Source organism: Conger conger, chromosome 17 (genome assembly GCF_963514075.1).
Source record: "Conger conger chromosome 17, fConCon1.1, whole genome shotgun sequence".
NCBI classification, from domain to species: Eukaryota; Metazoa; Chordata; class Actinopteri; order Anguilliformes; family Congridae; genus Conger; species Conger conger.
This window is the reverse complement of record NC_083776.1, coordinates 26,680,686-26,697,722: the sequence shown is the minus strand read 5'-3', so window position 1 is coordinate 26,697,722 and position 17,037 is coordinate 26,680,686. Positions and strand designations below refer to the sequence as shown.

Sequence of the window (17,037 nt, the reverse complement as noted above, 5' to 3'; positions counted from 1 at the left end):
TATTTGCGTATTTGATAAAATGAAACCTTTTTGCTGTTTTGATCTTCTCGTTGCTGTTGCCAGCCACAGTCGGATCTGCACAGGTGAAATGACCCTTTTCTCTGGCCTGGTCAGACCCGTGTACAGCTGTCTATTCTAATGAAGGAAATCTGATGCCAATTACTCACAAGATCATGCGTACATTGTTACAGCCCCATAATAATGCACAAAATAACCTCACTGCAAAATTGTATGTTAGTTTGCTAGGTAGGTGGGAATAGATAGTTAGTATTGATTATAAAATGAGGTTATCAAACAAACTTTTATCACCATTTTATGAAACAAAATTTTAATTAAAAGTTAGGTAGACCTATTTTTCTTGTGTTATGAAGTGGAACACTATGAAGTGGTCTTGAACTGCAGAATGGGTGGAGCTGTCCTTTCTTGGTTAACAATTTACTGTGGTTAACCAATCATAAGTATTTTGCTGTGTGAAGGTTTTGTTGATTAAAATGTATCAGTGATTGACAGCCCTGCACATAATGATGTTTTTGGAATCCAGCTTCACTTTGCATTGAAACCCCGCACAAGCCTGCTTTGATTGGACCATTGTGCGTGTGGGCGTGTCTTCAGTCTTCCTGAGGTTATGCTGATCTGTAGCCGTGGCAAAAGGCTTGAGTAATGGAAAGGAGTTTTTAACATGATTATATCTCAGATAGTCCATCCGGCCAAGCTGCTCAGCAGAAAAGCTTTCACCTTGATGGCCATCGACCACATCCCCAGAGTTAAACGTACCGGACAACATTAATCTGTCACTCTGTCCGTCTCACTCCAACGCAACCCCCTGAATCTCTTAAAGTAGGATTTATTGGCATGGCAATTAAGTAACCCTCACTCTCTCCCTTCTTCTTCCCACCCCTCCTGCCTCTCTCCCTCCACCCCTCCTCCCTCTCTCTCACTCTCCTCCTCCATCCCTCTCTCTCCCTTTCCTTCTCCCTCTCCTTCTCTCTCTCTTTCTCCCTCCACCCCTCCATCCCTCTCTCTCCCTCTCCCTCTTTCTCTCTCCCTTTCCTTCTCCCTCTCTTTCTCCCTCTCTTTCTCTCTCCCTCCTCTCTCTCTCTCCCTCCTCCTCCTCTCTCTCCCTCTCTCTCTCTCTCTCTCTCCCTCTCTCTCTCTCTCTCTCTCTCTCTCTCCCTCCTCCTCCTCTCTCTCCCTCTCCCTCTCCCTCTCCCTCTCCCTCTCCCTCTCTCTCTCTCTCTCTCTCTCTCTCTCTCTCTCCCTCCTCCTCCTCCCTCTCCCTCTCCCTCTCTCTCTCTCTCTCCTCCTCCTCCTCCCTCCTCTCTCTCTCTCTCTCTCTCTCTCTCTCTCTCTCTCTCCTCTCTCCCTCAGCTGTGTGGGATGCTGGAGCTGCTCCTGACCCTGCTGCAGACCAGCGCGGCGCGTGACCAGCTCTTCCTGCTGCTGTTCGAACCCCGGAGCCGCAGACACCTGCTACGGCCCGCTGCTCAACAGCAAGCACTCCGACAAGCTGAGAGAGCTGGTCTTTAAGGTCAGCCTGTGTACGGGCAGTGTGCGCCACGCTCTGTCAGTACACCTGCATGTGTCTTATACACTGTGCATTATAGACTTTTACTGAACGCACTGTGTGATACGTGCTCTATACATGCACTGTGTCACACCATACACTCTGCATTGAACACTTTCCCCTTACATGTGTGCCGTATATACTGCGTGTTTAAACTCATACTCATGTGCACGCGCGTGTGTGCGCGTGTGTGCGCGTGTGTGTGCGTGTAAGGTCATATGGGTAGTGTGCGTGTGTGTGCGTGTAAGGGTCATATGGGTAGTGTGTGCGTGCGTGTGTGTTGAGCTCATATGGGTAGTGTGCGCGTGTGTATTTGAGCTCATATGGGTAGTATGTGTGTGTGTGTGTGTGTGTGTGTGTGTGTAAGCTCATATGGTAGTGTGTGCGTGTGTTTGAGCTCATACGGGTCATTGTGTGTTGTAGCTGTTCGAGCGCATGCTGCGCTGTGACCGGGTTTATGAGAAGAGTAAGCAGAGGCTGAAGCTAGGGAGGTGGGGTACTCTGGCCTCACGCTCCTGTTCTCTGACCCCTGCATCACCCCCACCCTGGTCAGGTGCCTGCTCACCCAGGTGCTGTCTGCAGGTGAGCCACGCAGGACGACAACCCAAAACCCTCCAATCACGCGCAATATTCAGGCTCCCAGCCACAGCTGCCATTACATTGGCTCAGCACTACTGTGTTTTTACTGCTTCTACAGGACCCACCAATCTGGTGATGCAGTTCCTGTCAGTATAATTCAATAATTACATTGATGACCAATTATGGAGGAGTGGGCAGGGGACTTTTGGTCATGTGACCCACACAGGAAGTTATGTTGTTGGGCTTTGCCGTCCAGCAGGTGGCATTGAAGAGACACTGATTAGGGTTTGAGGTCCTTGCTGGTGAAGATGATGATGACTGTGCAGGTAACCATGTTTAGATGCATGCTGTCTGACCCTGCTGTTTGACCTTTGACCCCAGACGCAGTGGTGAACTATAAAGACCTGATGGCCCTGGTACAGCTGACCCATCGGCCGGGCCGAGTGTACGTCTGCAAGTGTGCAAGAAAGGTGAACACACGCTTTATATACACACGTGCATACGCACACCTCTCCGTGTGCCCTTTCAGATCTCTGAAAAGAAGGGAGATCTGATTTGTAATCCTTAGTGCCTGCTGGGAGTAATACAAGAATAAGAACAGAAAGTAGGAAGTGTATAATTAGGAAATCATCAGGATTGAAATTAACTCCTCTCCTCTCTCCCCCCCAATCTTCTCCTCCCTCTCGCCCTCTTGCTCTTTTTCCTGTCTCTCACTCTCCCTTGCTCTCTCCACCTCTCTCCTTCTCGTTTACCTCCCTCCCCCTTCCCTCTCCCCTCTCCCTTATTCCCTTCTCTCCATCTCCTTTATTCCCCCTCTCTCCCTCCCTCCCTCTTTCCTCTCTCTCCCTCCCCCTCTCCCTCTCTCACTCTCCCCTCCCTCTCCCTCCCCCTCTCCCCCTCTCCCTCTCTCCCTCTCCTCCTCCCTCTCTGTCTCTCTCTCTCCCTCTCCTCCTCCCTCTCTCTCCTCCTCCCTCTCTCTGTCTCTCTCTCTCTCCCTCTCCTCCTCCCTCTCTCTGTCTCTCTCTCTCCCTCTCCTCCCTCTCTCTGTCTCTCTCTCTCCCTCTCCTCCTCCCTCTCTCTCTCTCTCTCTCTCCCCTCTCCTCCCCCTCTCGTCCTCCCTCTCTCTGTCTCTCTCTCTGTCCCCTCTCTCTCTCTCTGTCTCTCCCCCTCCTCCTCCTCCCTCTCTCTCTCTCTCTCTCTCGCTCTCTCTCTCTCTCTGTCCCCTCTCGTCCTCCCTCTCTTCCTTTCGTCCTCCCACTCTCCCTCCCTCTCCCTCTCTCTCTCTCTCTCTCTCTGTCTCTCTCTCTCTCTCTCCCTCTCCCTCTCTCTCCCTCTCTGTAGTTGTACCAGCTCCTACAGTCCCAGCAGGATGCGGCGCTGCAGATCTCTCGGCAGCTCTGCTGGCAGGAGACGCTGATGAAGCTGTTCCTGCGCGCGCCGGGGGGGGGAGGGGCCAGCGGGGGGGCGGGGCGACAGCAGCAGCACGGCCAGTCTGGAGCTGAGCAGGAGCAGCGGGGGCCGGCCCGACCCCGCCCTGGAGAGACGGGCCCTCCTGGAGGCTCTGGGGCGGGGGAGGAGGAGAGGGGGGAACCCGGGGACAGCGCGGGGGACAAGCCGGCTCCGTGGACAGCCTGGAGCTGCTGTCCCTGGGGGAACCGCCCGCCGACGCCCCGGGGCCCAAGCCCTGGGCCGGGAAAGCCGGGGACTTGAGTCTGGACCTGACCCAGGCCCGGCTCTACGAGGCGGGGGACAGCGGCAGCCAGACCCCCGGGAGCGTGCCCAGCACGGCCGGTCGCCCCTGGAGACCGCCAAGCCTTTCCCCGGCACCGCCCCCGAGCGTGAGGTCTCCACCGGCTCCGCCCCCCTGGAGGACAGCTTTCTGTTCGGAGACGACCTGTCGCTCGGGGAGGTCCTTCAGCAGCCTGGAGGTGAGGGGTCAGAGGTCACTCCTGTGTCTCACTGGCAGAGCCAAAGCAGAGCTGCTGCCCTGATGAGGTCATACTGTAATCGGGGGGAGTGGAGGTCTCGCATCGTCACAGCACTGCTGACACCCTACTGGCAGCCCTCAGAGTGCTGGGAAGATATGAGTGGTTTCTCCCTGCACTGACCCCTGTGTGTGTCTGTGTGTCTGTGTGTCTGTGTGTCTGTGTGTCTGTGTGTATGTGTGTCTGTGTGTCTGTGTGCGTGTACGCATGTGTACGCACGTCTATGTACGTGTTGTGTGTGTGTGTCTGTGCATGCCTGTGTCTGTATGTGTGTTTGCCAGTTTGTGTGTGTGTGTGTGTGTGTGTGTGTGTGTGTGTGTGTGTGTGTGCGCGTGCGTGTTCATGTGTATACACCTGTTGTACATGCGGTGTGTGTGTGTGTCTCCCCCTAGAGACAGAGGAGGAGCTGTGCCGCATGCTGCTGGAGGTGGTGCTGTGTGTGATGTGGAGGGGGGTGAGGGCTCTGATGACACAGCCTGGCTGGAGCGGGGTCAGGTGTTCTCCGCCCTCACCAAGCTGGGCACCGCCAACGAGCTGCTGCTGCCCGTGGAACCACATCAAGCTGAGGTAGCGCCGCGCGGCTAATCCCGCTACGCCCGCCGCGGTCCGGCAGACTGGATTAACCCTCAGAGCTCAACCCCTCCCAGTCTGAGCTGCTCTGTAATCCATTACTCATTTAAACCGGTCACTTTATCCCTGGGCCTCTGTGTACACGCAGAGCGTAAAGTATCTGCATCGCCCCGGCAAAGTAATGTCAGTGACCTCCATACCCGCCGTTTTTTTTGGTGTTGTTAATTATTAATGAAAGTAACTGACCTGGTGTTTGTATTTTTATGTTTACAAACACCCTTGTGTAATGTGTGAGAATGAGCTGCCATGCTCCTGTTCATTTTGCAGCAGTGGGCAAGATGTCTGCATATGAACATATGTATTACCATCAGTATTGATGATGAAATGTATGACAGATGGCAATTTTAACTCCCTCCAAAATGGCATTACTGAAACATAAGATCCTGTTTGTGTATCTGTTCACACGCCTGTGCGTGTATGTGTGTGTGCTCACACACGCGTGTGCGTGTATGTGCCTGTCCCCCCAGCCTGCTGGAGAAGATGCTGGAGTGGGCGGTGTCGGATAACCGGGAGGCCACGGCGGCCATGTTGCCGCAGCACACGGGAGAACGCGGTGCGGCTGCTGCACATGCTGCAGGACTTCCTGCAGGCCGAGGGGCTGGTGAACCCGGCGCTGTGGACCGAGAAGGTTCTGGAAGAGGCGGTGACGCTGATGGACAGCCTGATGGTGTGGTACACCTCAGGGACGCAGTGGCTGGAGCTCTCCAGGTGGGCACCCGCCTGCTGCTGGGCTTCATGGCGCAGGACGACATGCAGGTGAGAAACTGCACGTCCCACAATGCACCTCTCGGCCCACCTGACTACACGTCCTACAGTTCACCTCACCTCACCTCACTACACATCCCATAATACATCTGTACATCTTACTACATGTCCACAATGCACCTCATTATACACCTCACTACATGTCCCACATTGCTCCTCCTGAACACCACTACACAACCCACAATGCACAGGACTGGACAACTCACAAAGTCCCACAATGCACCTCACTACATATCCTACAATGCATCTCACTACATCTCAACAATACACCCACAACACGTGTGCCTGTATCTCTTACCCTCTGAACCGTGCGCCCCTGTGCTGTAACCCGTGTCCCTGCCCAGGTGTGTGCCATGGCCGCGGCAAGCTGAACGGCATCCTGCAGACCAAGCGCGTGGAGACGCAGGACGAGGCCTGCTACCTGCTGGCAGCCTGGAGGGCATCCTGAGCCGCTCGGTGCGGGAGCAGACGGAGACGTACTCCTTCCTCATCCCGCTGCTACGCACGCTGCTGTCCAAGATCCACAAGCTGCTGTACATGGAGCTGCACCTGCCCTCGCTGCCCGACACCAACGGCTCGCCCTCCTTCTTCGAGGACTTCCAGCTGTACTGCAGCTCCCCGGAGTGGAGGGTCTACCTGGACAAATATGTGAGTGCGCACACAGCTTTGGATCGGCGATCGGTGTTGTACGTGAAGTAAGCGGAGGTAACGGGAGGGGCCCCTCTTTTCCCCCAGATCATCCCGTACATGAAGCAGTATGAGATCGAGATGTTCAGCCAGGGCCACGAGTCCATGGCTCTGTTCTGGAAGGACTGCTTCGAGGCCTTCATGGTCAGCCTGCACCGGCGCGAGAGGGAGCGCGGGGAGAGCAAGATCCGCTTCCAGGTGAGGTCCCAGCGCTGCGTGAGAGCAAGCACTGCCTCTCGCCTGCGCACAGGAGAGTGTACTGGAGAGGGTCGGGCTTGCAGATCTGCTCCAAATACATCATTATTTTGGATTCAAATATTTTTCTGTGCTTGATTGATCTTGCCTGGTGATTAATTCATTAATCTGATGTAGAGGCCTGGGCTTGCACTTTTTGAGAGTGTTTCATAGGTTTTGATACACCAGACAAGCTCAGTAGAGCATAGAAAAGTGTTTCCAAACAGTGATATATTTGGCCCCCGGTTGTTGGCTTGTGTGGGTCTCTTCAGTCTCTGAGTTCCTGCTCTTGCCCCCCCCCCCCTCAGGAGCAGTTCCTGGAGCCGTACTCTCGGCGCGGCCGCCAGGAGAACCTGCGCTACAACAGCATGCTGAAGCAGCTGCACAGCCAGCACGGCGCCATCCTCAGGCAGTGGAAGGCATCGCGGCGCAGCCTGGTGTGCGAGAGGGGCCCCTGGGCTGAGAGGTGACCGCAGGGGGGGCCTGAACAACAAACCGCATGAACGCTCGCTTGGGTGGGGGATTATGGGATAGAGGAGGACTCACAGTCTGTGTCTGTGTCTGTGTCTGTGTCTGTGTCTGTGTCTGTGTCTGTGTCTGTGTCTGTGTCTGTGCGTGTGTCTGTGTCTGTGTGTGTTGCAGGCAGCAGGGTGAGATGCACTGGCGCGTCTCCAGCGCAGAGAACTACTCGCGGATGCGGCTCAAACTGGTGCGCAACTACAACTTCGACCCGCACAGCGAGGCCAGCGCACTGAGGGACAACCTGGGTGAGAGCGCCGAGTCTCCACTCAGTCATGGTTATATTTCATCTGCTATTGCCCTTGGTTTCAGTCCACATTCTTAACACAGGGCATCATACATATGGGCATTTTCTGCTAAACTTGGCACACACTGAACTGATGATGGATTGTATGTAAAAGGCAACTTTTATCTCAAAGTCCTTCACAGACACACTACTAGGCGATGCGGTCTTATACACATACTCACACTCACACATTCATACGCACACACATTCATACACACACACACTCATATACACACACACACACGCGCACACACACTCTCTCTCACACACACACACACACACTCTCACACACGCACACACTCTCTCACACATGCGCACACACACACACACACGCACACACACACACACACACTCTCTCTCTCTCACACGCACACACACACACACACACTCTCACAGACACGCACACACACACACACACACACACACTCTCTCACACACACACACACACACTCTCTCACACACACACACACACACGCACACACACACACGCACGCACACACACACACACTCTCTCACACACACACAAATGCACACACACACACACACAAATGCACACACACACACACACACACACACACACACACACTGAGTGCGCTCCCTGCTCCCCTCAGGTGTGCAGCAGCTGCAGGTGTGCTCTCAGTCTCTGCTCCTGGAGGCGGTGAAGCAGGTGAAGGTGAGCGACCTGGAGGACGACACTCTGGAGCTGCCTGAGGACGACCCCGCCGGGGGCAACAACCTGTGAGTACCAGCAGCGTCACGGGAACACAGGGACTTGCACACGCGCTCCAAAAAAACAATCATGCTTGTGATTGTACCATGTGGGCAGTTTACTGCTGACCATTGCGGTCGAAACGTTAACCATTCACATGGTTCAGTAAATATAATTATTTGTTTTTTGGAGCAAATAATTGGTTCTATTGGTTCCTATTGCCCTATTATACACCAGAGGAAAATTAGCCTGAGTAACCTTAAGTGGGGAGGAAGTTGGGAAATGTGGGGAGATTTGTGTGTGGGTCTGCTCGCCCAGAGGGGTAAAGCCTGTGTGTGTGTGTGTGTGTGTGTGTGTGTGTGTGTGTGTGTGTGTGTGTGTGTGTGTGTGTGTGTGCGCGTGCGCGTGTGCGTGTGTGTGCGTGTGTGGGTAGAGTTCACTAGTGCAGCACTGCTCGCCTGAGGGGTAAAGCCTTGGTCTGTGTGTGTGTGTGTGTGTGCGTGGCAGGAGCGAGGCTGAGGAGGCGGGGCAGAGGGAGAAGCTGGTTCTGTGGGAGGACTGTGAGATGGTCACCGTGATGGACGTCAGCCCCGGCCGCCTGGAGCTCACCACCCAGCACATCTACTTCTACGACAGCAGCACGGAGAAGGAGGAGGGTACGAGAGCAGGGGGGAGCAATGGCTGCTTATGGGACGCTGCTGTATGCTGGTACCCCTTATCTGAAGCAATCCCCTTTTTTATTCTGTCTCCGGGGTTGTTCTGATAATGTTTACCTGGTTGCAGTTGTGGGTTGTAGTCACGTTTGCTTGATCTTAGTTGTGGGATATTGTGTTTAGTGTTTGTGGCTGTGTTCATTGGACCCTGGGTGTTGACTGTAACCGTGTTCGTCTGGCCCAGGTGTGGGTTATGACTTCAAGTGGCCGCTGTCGCAGATCCGCGAGATTCACCTGCGCAGGTACAACCTGCGGCGCTCTGCCTTGGAGATCTTCCTCATCGACCAGACCAACTACTTCCTCAACTTCAAGAAGGAGGTGATTCCCCCCTCGTCCGTTTTACAGAAAATGCGCTCGTCCCAGAGCAAGGCGGCTTGCTGGGCCGGGGCCGTGTAAACGCTTGTGTTTCGATTGACAGGCGAGGAACAAGGTGTACAGTCGTATCCTGCTGCTGCGCTCCCTCAGCCTGCACGGAACGCGCTCTCCTCAGGAGCTGCTCAAGGCCTCCGGGCTCACTCAGGTCAGGAGTCAGCTGTCAGGTGGATAGATTTCACCGTTTCCCCCCAGAGGAGCGTGCCTGTAGACTTATCCTCCTTCTCCTCTTCCTCAGAAATGGGTGAACAGGGAGATTTCCAACTTTGACTACCTCATCCAGCTCAACACCATCGCAGGGCGTACCTACAACGACCTGGCGCAGTATCCTGTGGTAGGCGCCCTCCTCTGGCCGCTGTTGGAACTGCACTGTCATCTACCGTGAATGACAAGAGCGGCTGAGAATGTGTTGTGATGTGGAAATGGAAAACAGTTAGTTGGGAGCAAGTTCAAATGTGAATGTTCAGTGAGTGAGGAGTGTGTAAAAATGCTGGCTTGTAAATAGAATGACTCCAGGATTTATGGAGGAAGCTTTCTTCGTTCTGTTATGAACAGTTCCCCTGGATCTTGACGGATTACACCTCTGAGGAGCTGGACCTCTCTGACCCGCGGGTGTTCAGGGACCTGTCCAAGCCCATCGCCGTCGTCAACGAGAGGAACGCCAAGGCCGTGAGAGAGAAGTGTGTGCTCCTGACCTCTCTGTCTCTGTGTGTGTCTCTGTCTCTGCGTGTGTCTCTGCGTGTGTCTCTGCGTGTGTCTCTGCGTGTGTCTCTGCGTGTGTCTCTGCGTGTGTCTCTGCGTGTGTCTCTGTGTGTGTCACTGTGTGTGTCACTGTGTGTGTCACTGTGTGTGTCTGTGTGTGTGTCTGTCTGTGTGTGTGTGTGTGTCTGTCTGTCTGTCTGTCTCTGTGTGTGTGACTGTGTGTGACTGTGTGTGTGTGTGTGTGTGTGTGTGTGTGAGTTGGTGTGTGTGTGTGTGTGTGTGTGTGTTTGTTTGTCTCTGTGTCTGTGTGTGTGTCTCTGTGTCTCTGTGTCTCTGTGTCTGTGTGTCTGTGTGTGTTTGTGTTAAAGTGTTTGTAGGTTTTCATTACCTTTTTTATTTGCTGGCATTTGTATTGAAACAGACACGGGATAATATCTTAGTCTGCGGGGATGGTGTGTGTGTGTGTCTGTGTGTGTCTGTGTGTGTCTGTGTGTGTCTGTGTGTGTCTGTGTGTGTAATGGTGCTCCTGTGTCCCTCCTGCAGATATGAGAGTTTTGAGGACCCCACAGGGACCATCGACAGGTTCCACTACGGAACCCACTACTCCAACGCCGCCGGGGTCATGCACTACCTGCTGCGGGTCGAGCCCTTCACCTCCCTGCACATCCAGCTGCAGAGCGGCAGGTACGGCCAGGGCAGCGTGGGGGTGTGTGGTCTGGGCGGGGCTGCGTGGGGGGGGGGGGGTGTGGTCTGGGCGGGGCAGCATGGGGGGGTGTGGTCTGGGCGGGGCAGCTGGGGGGGGGTGTGGGCTGGGCGGGGCAGTGGGGGGGGGGGGTCTGTCTGGGTGGGGCAGCGTGGGGGGGGGGGGTGTGGGCTGGGTGGGGCAGAGGACTGCACCGTGCCTGCACCTCTGAGAGCCAGCAGCTCAATATTGGGCTTTTGCTAGCTTGCTACCAGGTCATTCTTGGCTGGTTAGCCAAGCAAGCTACTACGACTATGTCCCTTCTTGATGTGTACAGTTCAGGTGAGAGACGGCCATAGATAAGTGGCCAACAAAAACATGACTTTACAGCACCAGTCTGCTGGTGTGAAGGTGGCTTCTGACAGTCCTGCCAAACTTAAACAAAATAATACATGTATCTGCCCATGTGTTTTCTTGCATGCATGAAGTTATTTCTTTTCTGGAGGACTTACCAAAAATGAGGAAAGAATATTAAATGTTCTGAATACTATTGGTGAAATTGAGGAAGAAAAAATATGGGTATACAGTGCATTATCTGTGAATTTCCAGATAGGGGATTTGAGTATTGAGCAGAAGCAGAGCAGTTGGTGAGCTTGTATCCTGATTCAGTGGGGTCGTGGGCATGGTGATATGGAGGATCCTGGTTGGCTGAGTGAGCAGCCTGTGTTTATGGGGCTCTTCAGGTGACACCCACTGTGTAAAACCCCATTCCCGTTGCTGTGGCTCCAGGTTCGACTGTGCGGATCGGCAGTTCCATTCCATTCCCGCCACCTGGCAGACCCTCATGGACAACCCCAATGATGTGAAGGAGCTCATCCCAGAATTCTTCTATTTTCCCGAATTCCTGGAAAACCAGAATGGTAAGTTAGTGCTGCTGACTGCGGCACACATTAATGTAGAACACCCATGTGACTGGTTACCCAGTGACTCAGTACACACCAGGGCAGTCTGCAGTAATCACCTTTACTGTGTGTGCAGTTTACTGCTCTCCTCCATACAGACACTGCAGTGGCACGCTCAGAAGAAGCCTCATAGAGGTCTCATAGAGGCCTTCATCTCTCTATATGTCGGACTCTTCCTCCTCTTCCTCTTCAGGCACTCTTACAGAGTCCTCCTGTGTCCTCTCTCTTCCTGTAGAGTTCGACCTGGGCCGCCTCCAGATCTCCAAGGAGAGGGTCAGTGACGTCATCCTTCCCAAATGGGCCAAGTCTCCCGAGGACTTCATCTACAAGCACAGGAAAGCCCTGGTGAGATGCAGCTCATTCTCAGCGGCCTGGGGAGTCCTTCAGAGCTAAAGTGCCCTGCCCCTGGGGGATCGGCTCCACGGGAGTGCTGTCCTGCTTGCGGGTTCACCCGGTCTCCCTGCGTGCTCTATTCATGTCGAACGCCGTGTTATTGATCCAGTCCCTGTGTGTTGTCTCAGGAGTCTGAGCACGTGTCGACCCACCTGCACGAGTGGCTCGATCTGATCTTCGGCTACAAACAGAGAGGCCCTGCAGCCGTGGAGGCACTCAATGTCTTCTACTACTGCACGTATGAAGGTACAGACACTACCGCGCGTATGAAGGTACAGACACTACCGCACGTGTGAAGGTACAGACACTACCGCACGTATGAAGGTACAGACACTACCGCGCGTATGAAGGTACAGACACTACCGCACGTATGAAGGTACGGACACTACCGCGCGTATGAAGGTACAGACACTACCGCGCGTATGAAGGTACAGACACTACCGCACGTATGAAGGTACAGACACTACCGCACGTATGAAGGTACAGACACTACCGCACGTATGAAGGTACAGACACTACCGCACGTATGAAGGTACAGACACTACCGCACGTATGAAGGTACGGACACTACCGCGCGTATGAAGGTACAGACACTACCGCGCGTATGAAGGTACAGACACTACCGCACGTATGAAGGTACAGACACTACCGCGCGTATGAAGGTACAGACACTACCGCGCGTGTGAAGGTACGGACACTACCGCGCGTATGAAGGTACAGACACTACCGCACGTATGAAGGTACAGACACTACCGCACGTATGAAGGTACAGACACTACCGCGCGTATGAAGGTGCAGACACTACCGCGCGTGTGAAGGTGCAGACACTACCGCGCGTATGAAGGTACGGACACTACCGCGCGTGTGAAGGTACAGACACTACCGCGCGTATGAAGGTACAGACACTACCGCGCGTATGAAGGTACAGACACTACCGCACGTATGAAGGTACAGACACTACCGCGCGTATGAAGGTGCAGACACTACCGCGCGTGTGAAGGTGCAGACGCTACCGCACGTATGAAGGTACGGACACTACCGCGCGTATGAAGGTACGGACACTACCGCACGTATGAAGGTACAGACACAATAACACAGCCGTGGCTGCTGTAATTCCTTCCTCCTCTGTGGTGCACCCCATGCTATCCCAGAATGCTGTGCTCTGATCTCTCTGCATGCTCGGTCTCTCCCCTGCAGGTGCGGTGGACCTGGACGCCATCACAGACGAGAAGGAGCGCAAGGCCGTGGAGGGGATGATCAGTAATTTCGGACAGACGCCCTGTCAGCTGCTCAAGGTACCTTGCCCAAACGGGACCGACCCAAACAATACACCTGATAAGAGTCTATATAAAAGTCACTGCATTTCAGCTTGTGTCCTTTTTAAATGTCCATTTTAAATGAAAGTACGACCGAATGTTAAATGGACACATCCATGCAGTTTTAGACTTGTGTCTTGTGTACGGGACGGTGCCCGTGGTGGAGGGGTTTGACGTTGTGCACCCCCTTTCCCTCCGTCAGGAGCCCCACCCGGTGCGCCTGTCTCTGGAGGAGGCGGAGAAGAAGAAGGCCAGACTCGACTCCTGCCCCCTCAGCATCTTCGAGCACCTCACCGAGCTCAAGTCCTTCTTTGTGGAGGTGTGCTTCCAGCTTCGCCATTGGCTGATAGGCGTGCGGTTAGGTTGGGGTTGATTGGTGGGTGGGTTTAGTCAGTAGGTTACGCTTCTTCGTACAACATTTACATTTCGTGACCTTGATGTTAAACATTTGACGAGTCCCAGACAGTTCTCATTCAGGTTCACAGTCCCTTATACAAGGTTGACAGGATGCAGTCTCTTCCTACTCCAAATATAAGCTGAATGAGCCGTTCTGTTCCAGGGCATCAGTGACAATGTGCCCCTGGTCAAGGCCATGGTTCCCAAAAACCAATCCCACTCGTTCATCACCCAGGGCAGCCCTGACACACTGGTGAGTCCCTACTTTACTGTCCCGTTTATGGTTATTATGACAAACACTCGTGTCCATTCTGACTTAACAAGGGTTATATATTTGCAATGTATTCGTTAATACAGCTTTTTACAATTTACCGAAGGCTTAAGCTCCATGGATTAAAATCTGCAACCTCCAGTTTCACTGTTTATTTGTGTTGTTGCATGCAAATCTGTGATTGGGCGCTGTGGGTAACTCTGTGTGATTGGTCAGCGTGCGATGGTGACGTCAGGTGTCTCCCGTGCTCCCCAGGTGACTCTGAGTCAGAACGGCCTGATGGGGGCACACGCATGGCTGCCCTACGACAAGAACATCTCCAACTACTTCACCTTCATCAAAGACCCCACTGTGGCCACTCCCAAGTGAGTCTACCTCTCACAGCGAGGACCATGCTACTCTCTGCCTGTAGGGGGTGTATTTGGCACAGCAGGGTGTACAGGATGGTCAGTACACTGGTACACACCGGCCAGATCTCTCCATTCAGTGACTTCTAGGTGCCTGACCCTGCCCCCTGTGCACTTGTTGGTTTTTGGTCATCTGTTATATTATTGATTATTGATTATAAATGGGCCGTCTCTGCCTTGGTCATTTTACACTTTTGTATCCCGGAGACTAACACTGTTCTCCGTTTGTGTAACTCAGTTGTCAATCTGAGCAAGCACTTTGGTCTTAGATTTGTATTTACCTTTTTGCTAAATATTGCTAAATATTGGCAATTAAGGTGAGACCATTTGACTCAATTGAGGATTTGCCAGTGGGGTAAGAACATTTCAGTAGTCAGGCAAACGTACTGAAAACAAACTGTATTGAGGAAGTGCTCCCTGTTCCCCTCCCTGCAGGACCCAGCGCTTCCTGGGCGGGCCTTTCTCCCCGGAAGTGGAGGTGACGGCGCGGCTGTTTGTGGTGTCACATGACGGGAAGCTGCTGTTCAGCGGGGGTCACTGGGACAACAGCCTGAGGGTCACCTCCCTGCTGAAGGGCAAGACAGTGGGCCAGCACATCCGACACATGGGTACGGTCAATGCTAATGCCAGCACATCCGACACATGGGTACGGTCTAACAATGCTAATGCTAATGCCAGCACATCCGACACATGGGTACGGTCTAACAATGCTAATGCCAGCACATCCGACACATGGGTACGGTCTAACAATGCTAATGCCAGCACATCCCACACATGGGTACGGTCAATGCTAATGCCAGCACATCCCACACATGGGCACGGTCTGAGCTGTGCTAATGCTAGCACATACAGCACATGGGTAGGGTTTGGACTTCTCCGTACAACATTGGTAATGTTAGCACATACAGCACATGGTTATGGTATGGACTTCTCCGTACAACATTGCTAATGATAGCACATTCGACACACGGGTATGGTTTGAACATCTTCGTACAACAATGCAGCACTCTTGCCGTCAGTGGTGGCCTGTTCAGAGATCAGTGTTTGTGTTGGCTGTGCGTTCTGACTTGTACTCACGGCTGTTCCTCCTGCAGACATAGTGACCTGCTTGGCGACAGACTACTGCGGCATCCACCTGATGTCAGGCTCGCGGGACACCACCTGTATGGTGTGGCAGGTGCTGCAGCAGGTGTGTGGCCCTCAGTCACAGTTAATAAATTGTGCACAGAAGCACATAAAGCTCAGTCAGGCTTGCTGTTCACTTACTACATCAATTCAATTCTGTTTTATTTTTGTGTATGACCACAGTTTATATGCACACACAGTTGGGATTAATTTTGCATGTCATTGTAATTGGTTTCTTTATATTACATAACATTACATGTTATTTGGCTGATGCTTTAATCCAAAGCGACTAGACTAAGTAAATAGATTAAGGAGGAGACAACCCCCTCCCCCCGCCCAAAGCAATGTGGGGTTAAGGGCCTTGCTCAAGGGCCCAACAGCTGTGTAGATTTCATCCTGGCTCGAACCACCAACCTGGGTCCCAGTGAAGTACCTTAACCACTATGCTGCATGGGCCACAAAATTCAAATTCAGATGTGTCCAAGTCCACATCAGGCCTCCAATAGTTGGAGTGGGTGGTGAGATGAGCATGATGACAATAACAACTTTTTTTTGGAGCAAAATCAGCAAGAAGATCTAGACTGGAGAAGGAACCCTCTCTCTCTCTCTCTCTCTCTCTGCAGGGTGGGGCTCCGGTGGGCCTGTGCCCCAAACCAGTGCAGGTGTTGTACGGACACACGGATGAGGTGGTGAGCGTCAGCATCAGCACAGAGCTGGACATGGCTGTGTCAGGATCAAGGGTACTGCTGTTTCTTACACACGCATACACTCACACACACACACACACACACATGCAAACACACTCAAACACACTCAAACACACTCAAACACACACATTGTTTCTGTTACATAGTGAGGACACGTGACTTTTTGAATACTGATGAGGACACACTTGCACACACGCACACGCACACACACACACACACACACACACGCGCACGTATATCCTCATGAGCGCCTGTGTGTGTTTGGGGCAGGATGGCACGGTGATAATCCACACCATCCGGAGAGGCCAGTACACGCGCTCCCTGCGGCCGCCCTGCGAGAGCTCCCTGCCCCTGTCCATTCTGCACCTGGCCGTGTCCTGGGAGGGCGGGTTGGTGGTGCACACCTGCGTGGAGGGCAAGGCCTCGCTCAAGGTGAGGGCAAACCACTCACTGCCTACAGCGGGTATGACACCCGCTGTGCACCCTAAATCAGCCATCAAATATACACACCGGTTATTTTAAGGAGAAATTATGTATCGCATGATTTAGTGTTTAGTGGAGGTTGATGTCCGCAATCTGTGTTAGAAATCACTAGAGAATAAAACCATAATTCTGGTACAATATCCTAAAATTTACCACACTGAATTATGGGAAAAATACTGAAACTTACCTGAGAGGGGTCAAAGATGAAAGTCGGACGCATTTCAGCGGGTACCAGTAGGAAGAGGAAGTGTATTTGCCAGACTTTCCATTCTCTCTGGCTCTTCCTCTCTCTCCCAGAACAGACAGCGCAGAGCGAAGCCGTGTAGTTAGCCTGTATTTTTTGCTGTGTGTGGCAGGATAAGAACGCTCTTCACGTGTACTCTGTGAACGGTAAACACCTGTGTACGGAGAGCCTGCAGGAGCAGGTGACCGACCTGTGCGTGTCCGGGGAGTACATCGTACTGGGCAGCGAGCAGGGCTTCCTGTCCATCCGCCATCTCTACAGGTAACCCAGCACTGCCTCCCCCACCCCCTTTACAACTGCACTGCC

At 53.2% G+C, this 17,037-nt stretch overlaps 1 protein-coding gene across 1 annotated transcript in view; it reads left to right on the top strand.

Annotated features, from left to right (window-relative positions):
- nbeal1 (neurobeachin-like 1) overlaps positions 1-17,037 on the top strand; it is a 48,107-nt gene that overhangs the window by 29,039 nt on the left and 2,031 nt on the right. The window contains 37 exon segments of the mRNA XM_061225733.1: positions 1,369-1,449; positions 1,451-1,528; positions 1,988-2,045; positions 2,048-2,146; positions 2,525-2,611; positions 3,484-3,555; positions 3,601-4,071; positions 4,521-4,580; positions 4,583-4,700; positions 5,226-5,295; positions 5,297-5,459; positions 5,462-5,514; positions 5,868-5,883; positions 5,886-5,945; positions 5,948-6,171; positions 6,259-6,408; positions 6,753-6,910; positions 7,087-7,211; positions 7,861-7,987; positions 8,466-8,614; positions 8,856-8,989; positions 9,090-9,191; positions 9,282-9,377; positions 9,599-9,723; positions 10,289-10,429; positions 11,217-11,347; positions 11,625-11,734; positions 11,911-12,028; positions 12,980-13,077; positions 13,301-13,417; positions 13,658-13,747; positions 14,021-14,130; positions 14,608-14,780; positions 15,267-15,361; positions 15,921-16,037; positions 16,275-16,436; positions 16,844-16,992. Coding sequence (XP_061081717.1) covers positions 1,369-1,449; positions 1,451-1,528; positions 1,988-2,045; positions 2,048-2,146; positions 2,525-2,611; positions 3,484-3,555; positions 3,601-4,071; positions 4,521-4,580; positions 4,583-4,700; positions 5,226-5,295; positions 5,297-5,459; positions 5,462-5,514; positions 5,868-5,883; positions 5,886-5,945; positions 5,948-6,171; positions 6,259-6,408; positions 6,753-6,910; positions 7,087-7,211; positions 7,861-7,987; positions 8,466-8,614; positions 8,856-8,989; positions 9,090-9,191; positions 9,282-9,377; positions 9,599-9,723; positions 10,289-10,429; positions 11,217-11,347; positions 11,625-11,734; positions 11,911-12,028; positions 12,980-13,077; positions 13,301-13,417; positions 13,658-13,747; positions 14,021-14,130; positions 14,608-14,780; positions 15,267-15,361; positions 15,921-16,037; positions 16,275-16,436; positions 16,844-16,992 — 4,487 coding nt within the window.